The sequence below is a fragment of the Colobus angolensis genome, unplaced genomic scaffold (assembly GCF_000951035.1).
Source record: "Colobus angolensis palliatus isolate OR3802 unplaced genomic scaffold, Cang.pa_1.0 Scaffold57, whole genome shotgun sequence".
Lineage (NCBI taxonomy): Eukaryota > Metazoa > Chordata > Mammalia > Primates > Cercopithecidae > Colobus > Colobus angolensis.
The window spans coordinates 3,729,455-3,742,408 of NW_012119265.1; the positions used below are offsets into that span (position 1 = coordinate 3,729,455).

Here is a 12,954-nt window from a genome sequence, read left to right on the forward strand (position 1 = left end):
TATTAGCCAGGATGGTCTCGATCTCCTGACCTCGTGATCCGCCCGTCTCGGCCTCCCAAAGTGCTGGGATTACAGGCTTGAGCCACCGCGCCCGGCCAACAAGTTTCTTAACTTGTCTCTGATTCAGTTTGTTCATCTACAATTGAAGATAAGAGTATGTACTTTTTTTTTTTGAGATGGAGTCTCACTCTGTCATCCAGGCTGGAGTGCAGTGGCACAATCTGGGCTCACTGCAACATCCGCCTCCCGGATTCAAGCGATTCTCTTGCCTCAGTCTCCCGGGTAGCTGGGACTACAGGCATGTGCCACCACACCTGGCTAATTTTTTGTATTTTCAGTAGAGATGTGGTTTCACTGTGTTAGCCAGGATGATCTCCATCTCCTGACCTCATGATCTGCCCGCCTCGGCCTTCCAAAGTGTTAGGATTACAGGCGTGAGCCACTGCGGCCAGCGAGTATGTACTTTTTTTATGGGTATTGTGACCTTGATCTTTGTAAGTTCCTTAACCCATCTCTGATTCAGTTTCTTCATCTACAGTTGTAGATAAGAGTAATGTACTTCTTGGGATTTTATGGGTATTTTGAGCTTAAAACAGTACCTGGCACATAGTAAACATTATAGAGGTATTAGAGCTATTACTGTTCTAGAATAAAAACAAGTTATTCTCGTCTCATTTGTACCTTTTATCTCTAGCTCTACCTTGATTTCTTTTCTTAGGCCTAAAAACAATTCTTTAAGATACAAAACCCTTGTCATAAAACTTGCACGCTTGTCTTGCTGGTAGCAGTGAAAATTAGCATTATCCCTTTGGAGAGTGGTTGGGCAAGATATATCCAGTTGTGAAAATACACTCTGACTCAAGAATTTCACTTTTGGAAATATTTTCTAAGGACATACCCTTAAATGCCTAAGAGACTGTATTCATGAAAATGTTACAATGTCCAGGTTTAGAGGGAATGGTTAAATATACTCTGGTACTTACACATTTACAATATTGGTTTTGAAGACCATGTGATAACATGGAAAATATCTCCTTGTGATAAAAAAGTACATTGTATGTACAATATGATCATAACCATATTAAGTAATATATACTGACATTCAGGAATTTCTGTAGGGTAGGACTTGTAACTGCTCCTTTAATCACCTGCCTCCTCTCCCTCAATCCTGGATCTATGCTAACCTGGTTCCAAAGGCCCAAATTTTACCTTGAAACTAGGCGCTCTGTATCCTTTGTCTAAGCCGTTATCCTCTATATAAGGCTTTAGGAATTCCAAGTATTGTCGGATTCTGCAGAATAATATACAAAGATGAAGATTCCCTCTGTATACTTAAGGAATAGTTTTGTTTGAAGGATAAGACAAATACACCAGATAACATTACAATTTGGGCTCTTGTTGCCCAATGATTGATTTGTCTATAGTATAGATTTATTTCTCACAGTACCCCTTGGAATGCTGATTTTTAACCCCAATAGTTACATTTGCCTTGGTAAGCTACAAAAACAGGCACCAAAACAGCAAGTTTTTAAGTTTTCTGTTGAACATAAATCTCATTTCTTTACAAGTAGTAATTCTAAACAGAGTATACCTTAACCAGCCAATGCACATATTGCTACTTCAGTCTTGGTTCAGCAGATCCTAGAGGCATGTGGTAGAAGGAAGAACAGTTACTCAACAGATGCGCAGGTAGGACAGTGACTTTGCCTTTCTTTGGTAAACAGCATAGGGCCTATTTCTGAAGTAATTCCCCACCCCCTTCACTCCCACTCAGTATTGCTGACAGTAGTCTTAACTTGCCAACTCTTTTGTCTACATTGATGCTATAAGCAAACTATTATTTTTAGAAACCAGGTCTTGCTGTGTTACTCAGGCTGGACTCAAACAACTGGGCTGTAGTTACCCTTCCACCTCAGCCTCCTGGGTTGCTGGGATTACAGGGGTATGCCACACTGTGCCTGGCTTGCAAGCAAACTCTTTTGCTTGGTGCACTAATACTTATTACCCTGAATTTTTACCAACGTTTGCTTGTTTTTGAGACCAAGTCTGTCTATTTAGCCCTAGCTGGAATGCAGTGGCATTTCGTAGCTCACTGCAAACTCTGACTCCTGGGCTCAAGCAATCCCATGGTCACCTCCCAAATAGGGCTACAAATACATTCCACCATGCTCAACTTTTTTTTTTTTTTCTTTTTTTTGGCGGGGTCGGGGTGGGGGAGGTGGTAAATAGGGAACTTCCCTATATTGCTCAGTCTGGTCTTGAACTTTTGTGCTCAAGTGATCCTCCTGCCTTGGTATCCCAAAGTGCTGGGATTACACATGTGAGCCACCATGCCTGGCTGGCTCTGAACTTTTATTTTAGCCTATTTTTTTTCTTTCCCCGAGGTTAAGCCATTTTAAAGTTCAGTTACGTATAACTGTGTTAATGGGCCAGTCTGTGCCCAGGTGGCATGTGTTAGGTACTTGGCCTAAAATCATTGTCCAGCCAGGGATTTGTGTGTGTGGTGGCAGACATGTGCAGTGTCGGGTTGCATTTATACTCTAGAATTAGTAGCTGTACTCTTATTTTTCATATCAAATGTTATTTGACACATAATGGATTTTTGAACTGGATTCAAGGTTAGCCTTGGAATCTTGAATATTATCCCTTAAGAGAGAGAGCCTTTTGTTTGAGTTACATTTTGGTCAAATAGGGCATATGTTAAAGCTTTCATCAACTCTTTGAAAGTACTGCATATGCAAGTGATGTCAGAAATTGCTATTGCCTTAAAAATATTTTTAAAAAATTTATGTTTACATAAAAATGTATGTTGAAGAAAAAACTAATGATACTTGTTAAAGGTGGGCAAAGAAGACTATTCAGGACCGTCATGATAAGTATATAGGGACCACTGCAACGGGATCTTGCAGCAAAGGAAAGAGTTTGGCCTCAACTCCAAATACATCATGGGCAAGGAACAGGGTAGGGATCAGTCGAAGGTAAACTACTAAGAGGAAACATTTGGAGTAAGGGGGATTCTGGCTAAACCCATCTAACAGGATTCTTGCTGAAGACAAGCCAGGGTGATCAGACATGACCTGGGAGATGGTGGAAAATGAAGAACTCGATCAGATATTGAAGATGGGAGGGGGTCTTTTGCTAAAACTGGATTTTGTAAGGAACTGCACAGATGGGCCTAGAAGAAAGTTCGGAATCCTTACTAAAGTTGGCCAAGCAAAGTATCTTTGTCATATGGAAGAATGATTGGTTTCAAAGTAAAAGCAAGCGTCAGCCCACTCAAGGAAGTAGTGGTTTGCTATGCAAAGGGATAGGAGTTTTATTTTCCTTCATTTTCTGTAAAAAAAATATTAGAATAGGTAAAACGTGCAAGAGAGTTGTTAACAGGAACTCTGAATATCTGAAAATCCTTGGAAATTAAATTTTCCTGGTAATGCTCAATGTACTTTTCAAAATGTATTAATTTTTTTGGACTTTAACTTTTTATTAGGTTTCATCTGCATTTTGGTGTTCATTCTAGTGGCATTTACCGGTGGTAGGCTTTTCATTTGCCTGCGTAGCAGTAAATGTGATATGCTGGAGTTTTGTGGGTGTTTGGCATTATGTCACAGGAGCAATAGGAAATGACTACAGATTAACTTAGACATTGTTAAGTTTAACAAATTGGAATACTTCATTTTGTCTCTATCCTGAACTGTTATTTAATAATTCACAACAGCCTAAGCAGAAGTTCTTTCCTCCAGGCCCTTCTCTTCCCTCCCTGCTCCAACAAAAGCAGGCTGGGGACCTGTGTAAATTTGCATAATATTACTAATTCACTATTTTGTAATACTGTCCAACAGTATTAGGTGTTGCATTGATTGTGAACACAATAGAAAAGCAAAGTATAGTGGCTGTTGTTCCCAACTTGTCAATATTCCTTTTTAATATGTTTTGGATACTTGGTTGTCCCGTTAAGCTTATCTACTCTACTTTCTGGAAGTTAGCTTCATTTGGTCAGTATTTTAGATAACTTTGAAGCAGGTAGGTGCTGTATTTAAATACCATTGTGAATTCTAAGGTGGAAACTGTGAGCGATGAGCTTTTGAAAACCATACATGTGTTTCCAAAGGCCATTCTCTCTATTACTCAGTATCCATTAACAGACAATAAAGGATTTTTCTGTCGTGCACCACTAACCCTAACCACCCAATCCTCGTAAGGCAAATTAGAAGTTCCATGAGTTGGTTTTAGAGAATATTCCCTAAAAAGAAAAGGAGTGGATTGCCTCCCCAAAAAAGTCATCCCCCAATATTTTGAAAGTTAATTTGAGAAATACTGCATTTTCTGACTTACAGGGTTTTTTTCCCCCCTTTTTTTCTTTTTTAAAACAGGCATGCTGTGGGAGTTGGATGCATTCTTTCTGTCAGTGCTTAGAGACATATGGAGGGGGACGTCTTTTCTGGTGCCTCTGCCTATATTCACACCCTCCTGCTCTTGGCATTTTTTCCAATTTAATAGCCATCAAAACAGCCTTTATATGCTTTTAGATTAGTATGGTTTATGTGATCTGTCTGCCTTAATGCATCACAGCTCTGTGTAGTAGTTTTATGCGGCACTGATGAAAAACTGACCTAATTTGAAAGATAAAAGTTCTTGGAATAGATGCTGTCAGAATTATTTCATGTTATTTGTGTCATAATTTATCATAGGTTTTTGATGTATCGTCCTTCCTAGTGGGGAAAGTATAGATCCAGGAGACTGTATTTCCTATCTAATTCTAATCTTAATTTTACCACTGCCTAGCTGTGGGGCTTCAGAAGTCACTTTATTTGTGCTTCCTCATTTTTGAAAACAAGGATTTCATTATATATATCTGCAGCACTTTGCTGAAGTTGCTAATCATTTGTACAATGGTCCAGTGAAGAAGGCTGTTATAAGATGGTCTCTGGAAGCTTCTACAGTTTTTAAGAAACAAATGATGAATTTCCTTACTGTATACTTTTTTCCTCTCTAAAGGTATTATATAATGAGAAGGGGCCTTTGTATACTACTCTATTTTTATTCCTCCGATTTTTTTTTTTTTTGTGCCACGAGACGGAGTCTTGCTCTGTCACCCAGAGCTAGAGTATAGTGATGCGGTCTCAGCTCACTGCAACCTCCGCCTCCCGCATTCAGGCAATTCTCCTGCCTTAGCCTCCTGAGTAGCTGGAATTACAGGCGCCCACCACCACACTCGGCTAATTTTTGTATTTTTAGTAGAGATGGGTTTCATCATGTTGGCCAAGCTGGTCTCGAACTCCTGACCTCGTGATCTGCCCGCCTCCGCCTCCCAAAGTGCTGGTATTACTATCATGAGCCACTGCCCCCAGCCATTATTTTTCCGAGTTTTATAAATAAAGAGTGGCTCTTATGCTAATAAGTGACTCCTTTTTGGAATTAGCATTCCTGTGCCTTTACTGAAGCAGAAAGAAACATGAACTGCCTTATCTTCTAACTTGTTCTGATGAGCAAGGCTGAAGACTAACAAGTTAGAAAACCGGCATCTGCCTTTGATATTATGGCTTCCTATTAGCAGTAAGAGAAATCTCGTCCTTTCCCCTATTCTGACCACATATTGTCATTCGATTCTTGATCAGGTTTACCCCTCTGTGGACAAGAGTTAGTATGACTCTTGAGGTGTTGGGATTTATCCAAGTACATTTTTTTAAAAGGAAAGTTTAGTTGTCTTTTATGGCTTCATTTTGGGGAGTGTGTACTCTATTTAGGTGAGAGTTTTCTTTTTTAAGCTGAACTTAGAGTCTAAAAGGAATAGTGGAATTATTGAATGCAGGATTTGGGCCTTTACTGGAATAAAGTTGCTCAAATTATACCTGGTTCACTGTTGTATCTCCCCATAGACCTGGAAAGGATTTAAGGTGACAGGTATGTTGAGACTGTCCTTCATAGCCAAGCTTAGTGAGAGAGTCACTGTCGTTGGTGCTCACCCTCTCAGCTTCTAGTCACCCCTCCACCATGAACTTTTGACTTCTTGTGGGTTTTTTTTTTTTTACTTAAAGTTCTGGGTTACATTTGCAGAATGTGCAGGTTTGTTACATAGGTACACATGTGCCATGGTGGTTTGCTGCATCTGTCAACCTGTCCTCTAGGTTTTAAGCCCCGCATGTATTAGGTATTCGTCCTAATGCTCTCCCTCCCCTTGTTTTTACCCAGCCCTTTGATGAGGTGCTTCAGTATGGACTGTCTGCTTGACTTTTTGTTGGGCGGTTCCACCTTACCCCTGTTAGTAGCCCAGCACCCAAGTCCACATCTAGAATCCCACTTTTACATTAGATCTAACACATAACCTCTAAAGTCCCTTTCAATTTCAACCTAACATTAAAAACAGATTCCCAGTCTGAGAAATTGTGATTCAGTGGGCCTAGGGGATCTTAATTTCTTCTAAGGGCCATTCTGAGAATCTAGGGAACATTGATGTGTAGGTGCTATAAACCTGCATTTTATTTTATTGCAAGAGAGCAGGACTTTATTATAGCGATACTTTAAAATACAATTGTGATGAAGAGGTAGGCAACCATGGAAACCTAGCTGGAGCTTTACCCCACCCATGCCTGTCTTTGTGTGTGGGGGTGACTTGGGGGTGGGAAAGTGCCACCATCTGTTGTAATGTGTTAGAGATTTAAAGTTTTTGCTTTATGGATTTTTGCAGCAGATGCCCTTTGCTCCCTGCGTTATATCCTCTCAGGCCATCACTGGTTTCAAACAAAACTTAGATTTTTGTAATTTCTCTACATCTTGCCAACAGCTTTCTATTTTCTGCCTCAGGGCTTTCAAACCCCGCACATGAGGGGGAAAGGCTAACCTCAGGCAACCTTCAACCAGTGAGGGATTGGAGCTGGTGCCTAAATGTCCTGCTTCTTTCAGGGGTCTCACAGGATCACCCCACTTTCCAGCAGTCACCTTGTGTGTCCTTATTGGCTGTTTTCCTTCCCTCACATCTGTTCCCTGGGATCATCTCCTATTTTAATCTCGCTGAAATCTTGTACACAAAGTGTTAGTTGAACTGACTTTAAAGCTCGAATACAAATAAAAGCCTTCTGTAATTACATTAGTTTCTTTTTAATGTCCCTGTCTGTCAGTAATAGCACCTAAAATAATACATGGGGGAAGAAGTCGAAGAGAACATATTGTGCAATGCAAAATGGTGCACATACTGCTAAAGTTTAAATTAAATTTGTTCATAGATACTGTGTAATGAGATCATTATGTGAGAATTTATTGGGTTTTTTGACACTTCCATTTCTTTCATTTCATTTAGGAATGGGGTTGAACGGATATGAAAACCCAGAAAATAGTTGGCATAGAGAGATAGCACTAGGTGTGCCTCTTTTATTCATTTATATGTCATCTGTTCTTGAATTCTGGGTAGCTGTATTTGTAAGACTATACAGTATAATAATAGAAAGCTATTAAAAATGTCACAGTGCAGAAAGGGGGAAGATCTCTACAGATGATTAGACTATAAATTGCCAAAGATCAGAAAGACCCTGATAATATCTGTTTCAAAGGTTTTGTTTGGTTGGTTGGTTGGGTTTGTTTTTTTGTTGTTTTTGGAGACAGGGTCTTGCTGTATTGCCCAGGCTAGAGTATAGTGGCGTGATCATAGCTTACTCTAACCTTAAACTCCTGGGCTCAAGCGATCCTTCTGCCTCAGCCACCCCATTCGCTAAGACTACAGGCACATGCCATCACACCTGGCTAATCAAAAACATTTTTTTTTTTTTAGAGATGAGGTCTTCCGGTGTTGTCCAGGCTTTCCTAGTTGAAGCATACATCTTGGACAGCTCAGTATATTCATCCTCGTTTGCTCCGCATTTACTGAGTGCCTGCCATATGGCAGCCTCTATGGTAACTGTTTTCAGATATCAGTTTTAATCACCAGGAATAAACTTGGTCCCAAACTCCTGTCCTCAAAGGGTCCTCCTACCTGTGCCTCCCAAAGCACTGGGACTATAGGTGTGAGTCACCATGCTTGGCTCCTGTTTCAGGGGTATCTTTTAAAAAACACTTTTGTATGCTTTAAATGCAAAATTTCTTTTTATCTGGCTAGAAGATATCAGTATCCATAATTCTTCTTTTATCTGATACTAGAATGTAGGATTTAAAAGTTGAAGTGAAAGGTAAACTTGTTCTAGACGATCACTTTCATTCTTGGTGATTAAAACTGATAACCTGAAATCAGTTACCACAGAGGCTGCCATATGGCTGGCACCCAGTAAATGTGGAGCAGAGGATGAATATACTGAGCTGTCTGAGATGTATGTGTTCAGCTGCTGTCCCAGTGAGCAAGAGCAGGTGAAACTTCACGTGCTTAGACCTGTAGGTGCGGTTGCCTCACTCCCACCAAACTGGGACTGCAGATATTTATTTTAGTTTCTAAGTTTATTTTGCAGGAGTCCAGGCATCCCTAGAAAATACTCTTTCCTCCGTCCAGGGTGTTTTGTGTAGCAGTGTGCTATTTTATGTAAATCGTACATTGACCAGTTCATTAGGTTATCTAGTATTTCAACCCCTCAGTTAACGTTTCAACTGAGACCGAGAGAGGAAGTGACTTGCCCAAGGTAAAATCACCCTGTCTAGATAATCAGTGATGTGGCAGGGACTAGAACACTAGTCTCTGCATGTAATCATCTTTTTGTCTCATTTCTGAAATAGCTCCCATCTCTACCCCTGGCCAAGGACCAAAACAAGGCACCATCTTTCTGAACTAGTTCAAAATGGTTTTAGAATTAATAAGTACTGTAGGGTCTGTATTTAAGATGGTTATAGGAAATATGACAGTTAAATGTTTCTACACCTAGATTATTTAGAAAATCAAGACTAATAGATGGGCAAAGTACACAAGGAAACAAGTGAAAAATTATAAACGTCTAAATATTCAGTATTCAGTGGTATGGGAATAGTTTAGGAAGCAATAATTTTCTTTTTTTTTCTTTTTCTTTTTTTTCTGAGACAAAATCTCACTCTATTGCCCAGGTTGGAGTGCAGTGGTGCGTGTGATCTTGGCTGCAGCCTCCGCCCCTGGGTTAAAGCAATTCTTGTGCCTCAGCTTCTCGAGTATCTGGGATTACAGGTGCCCCACCACGCCCGGCTAATTTTTGTACTTCTAGTAAAGACAGGGTTTTACCATGTTGGCCAGGCTGGTCTGGAACTCCTGGACCCAGGTGCTACGCCTACTTGTCCTCCCAGAGTACTGGGATTACAGGCGTGAGCAACCATGCGCGGCCAGGAAGCAATAATTTTGATGGGCTATTTGCAACTAATAAAATGCTAATTGTGATGATCTAGAAAGAGTGTTTAAAAACCTAATAGGGATCATGGAGGAGTTCTTTTTATACTTTCCTTTCTTCTATGCCTAATACTTAGGTGTCTTCAGGAAGTTCAGATTTTTTTTTAATTTAAAAGGTTGTTTACCAAATGTTAACTGATGTCAGTTTCTGAAGTTCTTCAGTCAAAACCGATTTATTTTCTGTAAGAAAAAAAAAGTACTACACACCATATAAACTGGTTATATTTTGCTTTTTGTTACTCTTGATACGTGCAGTAAAAACTAGCTATCATGAGAGAGTTAGTAAAGATTTAGTGAACTGGTAGAAAATGTTTTTCTTAGTTGCTAGAACCATCTGAGCTTAAATTTAAAAACATTTTTTCTAGAAACAAAATTGGTTTCTGAATCAAATGTGTATTTCTTTCCTATAGGGGCTTTGTTATGCACCTAAAGCCATATTGGAAGGTCCAGAAGAAAGAGCACCCCCCGGAAGTCAGCAGGGAAACGCAGAGAACTCCTATGAACCACCAAAAGGCTGTAAATGATGAAACATGCAAAGCTGGCCACATAACACCCAGTGTCTTTCCTTCAGCCTCTCTTGGTAAAGCATCATCTCGAAAGCCGTTTGGGATCCTTTCTCCAAATGTTCTGTGCAGTATGAGTGGGAAGAGTCCTGTAGAGAGCAGCTTGAATGTTAAAACCAAAAAGAATGCACCATCTGCAACGATCCACCAGGGTGAAGAAGAAGGACCACTTGATATCTGGGCTGTTGTGAAACCTGGAAATACCAAGGAAAAAATTGCATTCTTTGCAGCCCACCAGTGTAGTAACAGGATAGGATCTATGAAAATAAAAAGTTCCTGGGATATTGATGGGAGAGCTACTAAGAGAAGGAAAAAATCAGGGGATCTTAAAAAAGCCAAGGTACAGGTTGAAAGGATGAAGGAAGTTAACAGCAGGTGCTACCAACCTGAGCCTTTTGCATGTGGCATTGAGCACTGTTCTGTGCATTATGTGAGTGACAGTGGGGATGGAGTCTATGCCGGGAGGCCTCTGTCAGTTATACAGATGGTTGCCTTCTTGGAGCAAAGAGCCAGTGCTCTGCTAGCTAGCTGTTCAAAAAACTGCACAAACTCACCTGCCATTGTGAGGTTTTCTGGCCAATCCAGAGGTGTGCCCGCAGCCACTGAGTCCTGTTCTGCCCCAGGAGCTTGTGAAGAAAGGGGAAATCTTGAGGTTGGTGAACCACAGAGCGAACCAGTCCGTGTCCTCGACATGGTAGCCAAGTTGGAGTCTGAGTGCCTGAAGCGGCAGGGCCAGCGTGAGCCTGGGAGCCTCTCAAGGAATAACAGCTTTCGTCGAAATGTGGGCAGAGTTTTGCTTGCAAATAGCACTCAGGCTGATGAAGGCAAAACAAAGAAAGGCGCCTTGGAGGCACCTGACACTCAGGTGAATCCTGTGGGGTCTGTATCTGTGGATTGTGGCCCCTCAAGAGCTGATCATTGTTCTCCTAAAGAGGACCAGGCCTGGGACAGTGCTTCTCAGGACTGCCCCCCATTGCCAGCAGGGGTGAGTTTCCACATAGACAGTGCAGAGTTAGAGCCGGGTTCACAAACTGCCATGAAAAACAGCAACAGGTATGATGTGGAAATGACAGATGAACTCGTTGGGTTACCTTTTTCTTCTCATACCTATTCCCAAGCCTCTGAATTGCCCACAGATGCTGTTGATTGTATGAGCAGAGAGCTCGTGTCGCTTACTAGCCACAATCCTGATCAAAGAAGAAAAGAATCTTTGTGCATTAGTATCACTGTGTCCAAGGTAGAGAAAGACCAGCCTTCCAGTTTAAACTCCTGTGAAGACCCACTCCCAGGGATGTTGTTTTTTTTGCCACCTGGTCAGCACTTGTCAGACTGTTCCCAATTGAATGAAAGCACAACAAGAGAGTCTTCAGAGGCCAGCCAGCTTGAAGATGCTGCTGGGGGTGCCAGTGCATCCAAGGAAAAAAGTGGGTCTGCTGAGCCATTTGTACCGCCAGCCTCTTCTGTGGAAAGTACATTACCAGTGCTTGAGGCATCCAGTTGGAAGAAGCAGGTGTCACATGACTTCCTGGAGACCAGGTTTAAAATCCAGCAGCTTTTGGAGCCTCAGCAGTACATGGCTTTTCTGCCCCACCACATTATGGTAAAAATCTTCAGGTTACTTCCCACCAAGAGTTTAGTGGCCCTTAAATGTACCTGCTGCTATTTCAAGTTTATCATTGAGTACTACAATATCAGGCCAGCAGATTCTCGCTGGGTTCGAGATCCACGCTACAGAGAAGATCCTTGCAAACAGTGCAAGAAAAAGTATGTGAAAGGGGATGTGTCCCTGTGCCGATGGCATCCCAAGCCCTATTGCCAGGCATTGCCCTATGGGCCAGGGTATTGGATGTGCTGCCACCGGTCTCAGAAAGGATTCCCTGGCTGTAAGCTGGGGCTTCATGACAATCACTGGGTTCCTGCCTGCCACAGCTTTAATCGGGCAATCCATAAGAAAGCAAAAGGGACTGAAGCTGAAGAGGAATACTAAAGTCCATGTGAGAGGCAACGAAAGGACCAATTTTTAAAACTGCAAAACACCTAGATACACCATTCAAATGAGCGTAGCCCCCTGAGTCATCACTCTAGAAGAATCTGTACTTCATCAGGACCGCATTGCTCAGGCATTTTTTAAACTCTAAATTTACGAGCCGTACAAAAAAATTGGTCTTGTTTATAGTGGCATCTCACATTTGAACCCGGGTGGTATCCCACAGTTTGATTCAGTTGCCTGTGAATAACTCCGCCTGTTTTCCTAAATCAAACCCATCCTCCAGGGATGAAGACTCACCACCATCTAGGACATTCAGAAGAGTTCACTGCAGACACGCTGCAGGTAGTCTTCAAAAAGGGGTTTGAGAAATGTTTTGAGCACTGGCACCATCTTTGAAATAAGTGAATAGTGTCCTGTGAAAAGAATAGCAGGACTTTTAGATGAAAAGTATTCTTAAAAAGAAGAGTCAGGCACCCCACCTTAGACCTCGTATGCTTGATCCTGTGAGATTGATGTTTGTGGCTGGAGATGGATTTCATGCCCTGTGGTGTTTACAGTGTATATAATGGTTGTGTTTTCATAGGGCTATGAAAGTACACATTAAACCTGAGCGCCTTTACCTTTAGATGAGTGCTTTGGCCCCTCTGTAAATAGCACGATTAAAATTCAGTTGTATATAATGGACAGCTAACTGAACAACATAATCACAATGCAGCTAGGATAGTGTTGTGGCTATAATTGTGTGTGTTTTTTTAATTGTCTAGTCTTAAATTTGTACATCCTGTATAAAATATGAATGTTTCCCAAATAAACTATGAATATTTCCTGTATAATATATGAATGTTTCTGAGAAGAAACTAAATAGTTGAAAGGCTAACCTGCTCAAAGGATACCAAATAATGGTTTAACTGGACAACCTGAAAATTAGCATAGAAAACAATCCTTCATTATATTTTAGTGATCCACAACATTGAGAGAATATTATATAGTTAGCTCATAACATTCTTGTCTACTTTATCCTGTCTGGTTACAAAATTTTTTTAAAACTTCAATAAAAACATGCATCTTAAATGGAA

The 12,954-nt window shown here is 41.0% G+C and overlaps 1 protein-coding gene across 1 annotated transcript in view; it reads left to right on the top strand.

The window, feature by feature from the left end:
* FBXO34 (F-box protein 34) overlaps positions 1 to 12,954 on the top strand; it is a 70,982-nt gene extending 58,028 nt beyond the window's left edge. The window contains exon 2 of the mRNA XM_011961857.1: positions 9,736 to 12,954. Coding sequence (XP_011817247.1) covers positions 9,736 to 11,875 — 2,140 coding nt within the window. The 3' untranslated portion in view covers positions 11,876 to 12,954. The remainder of the gene's footprint in view (positions 1 to 9,735) is intronic.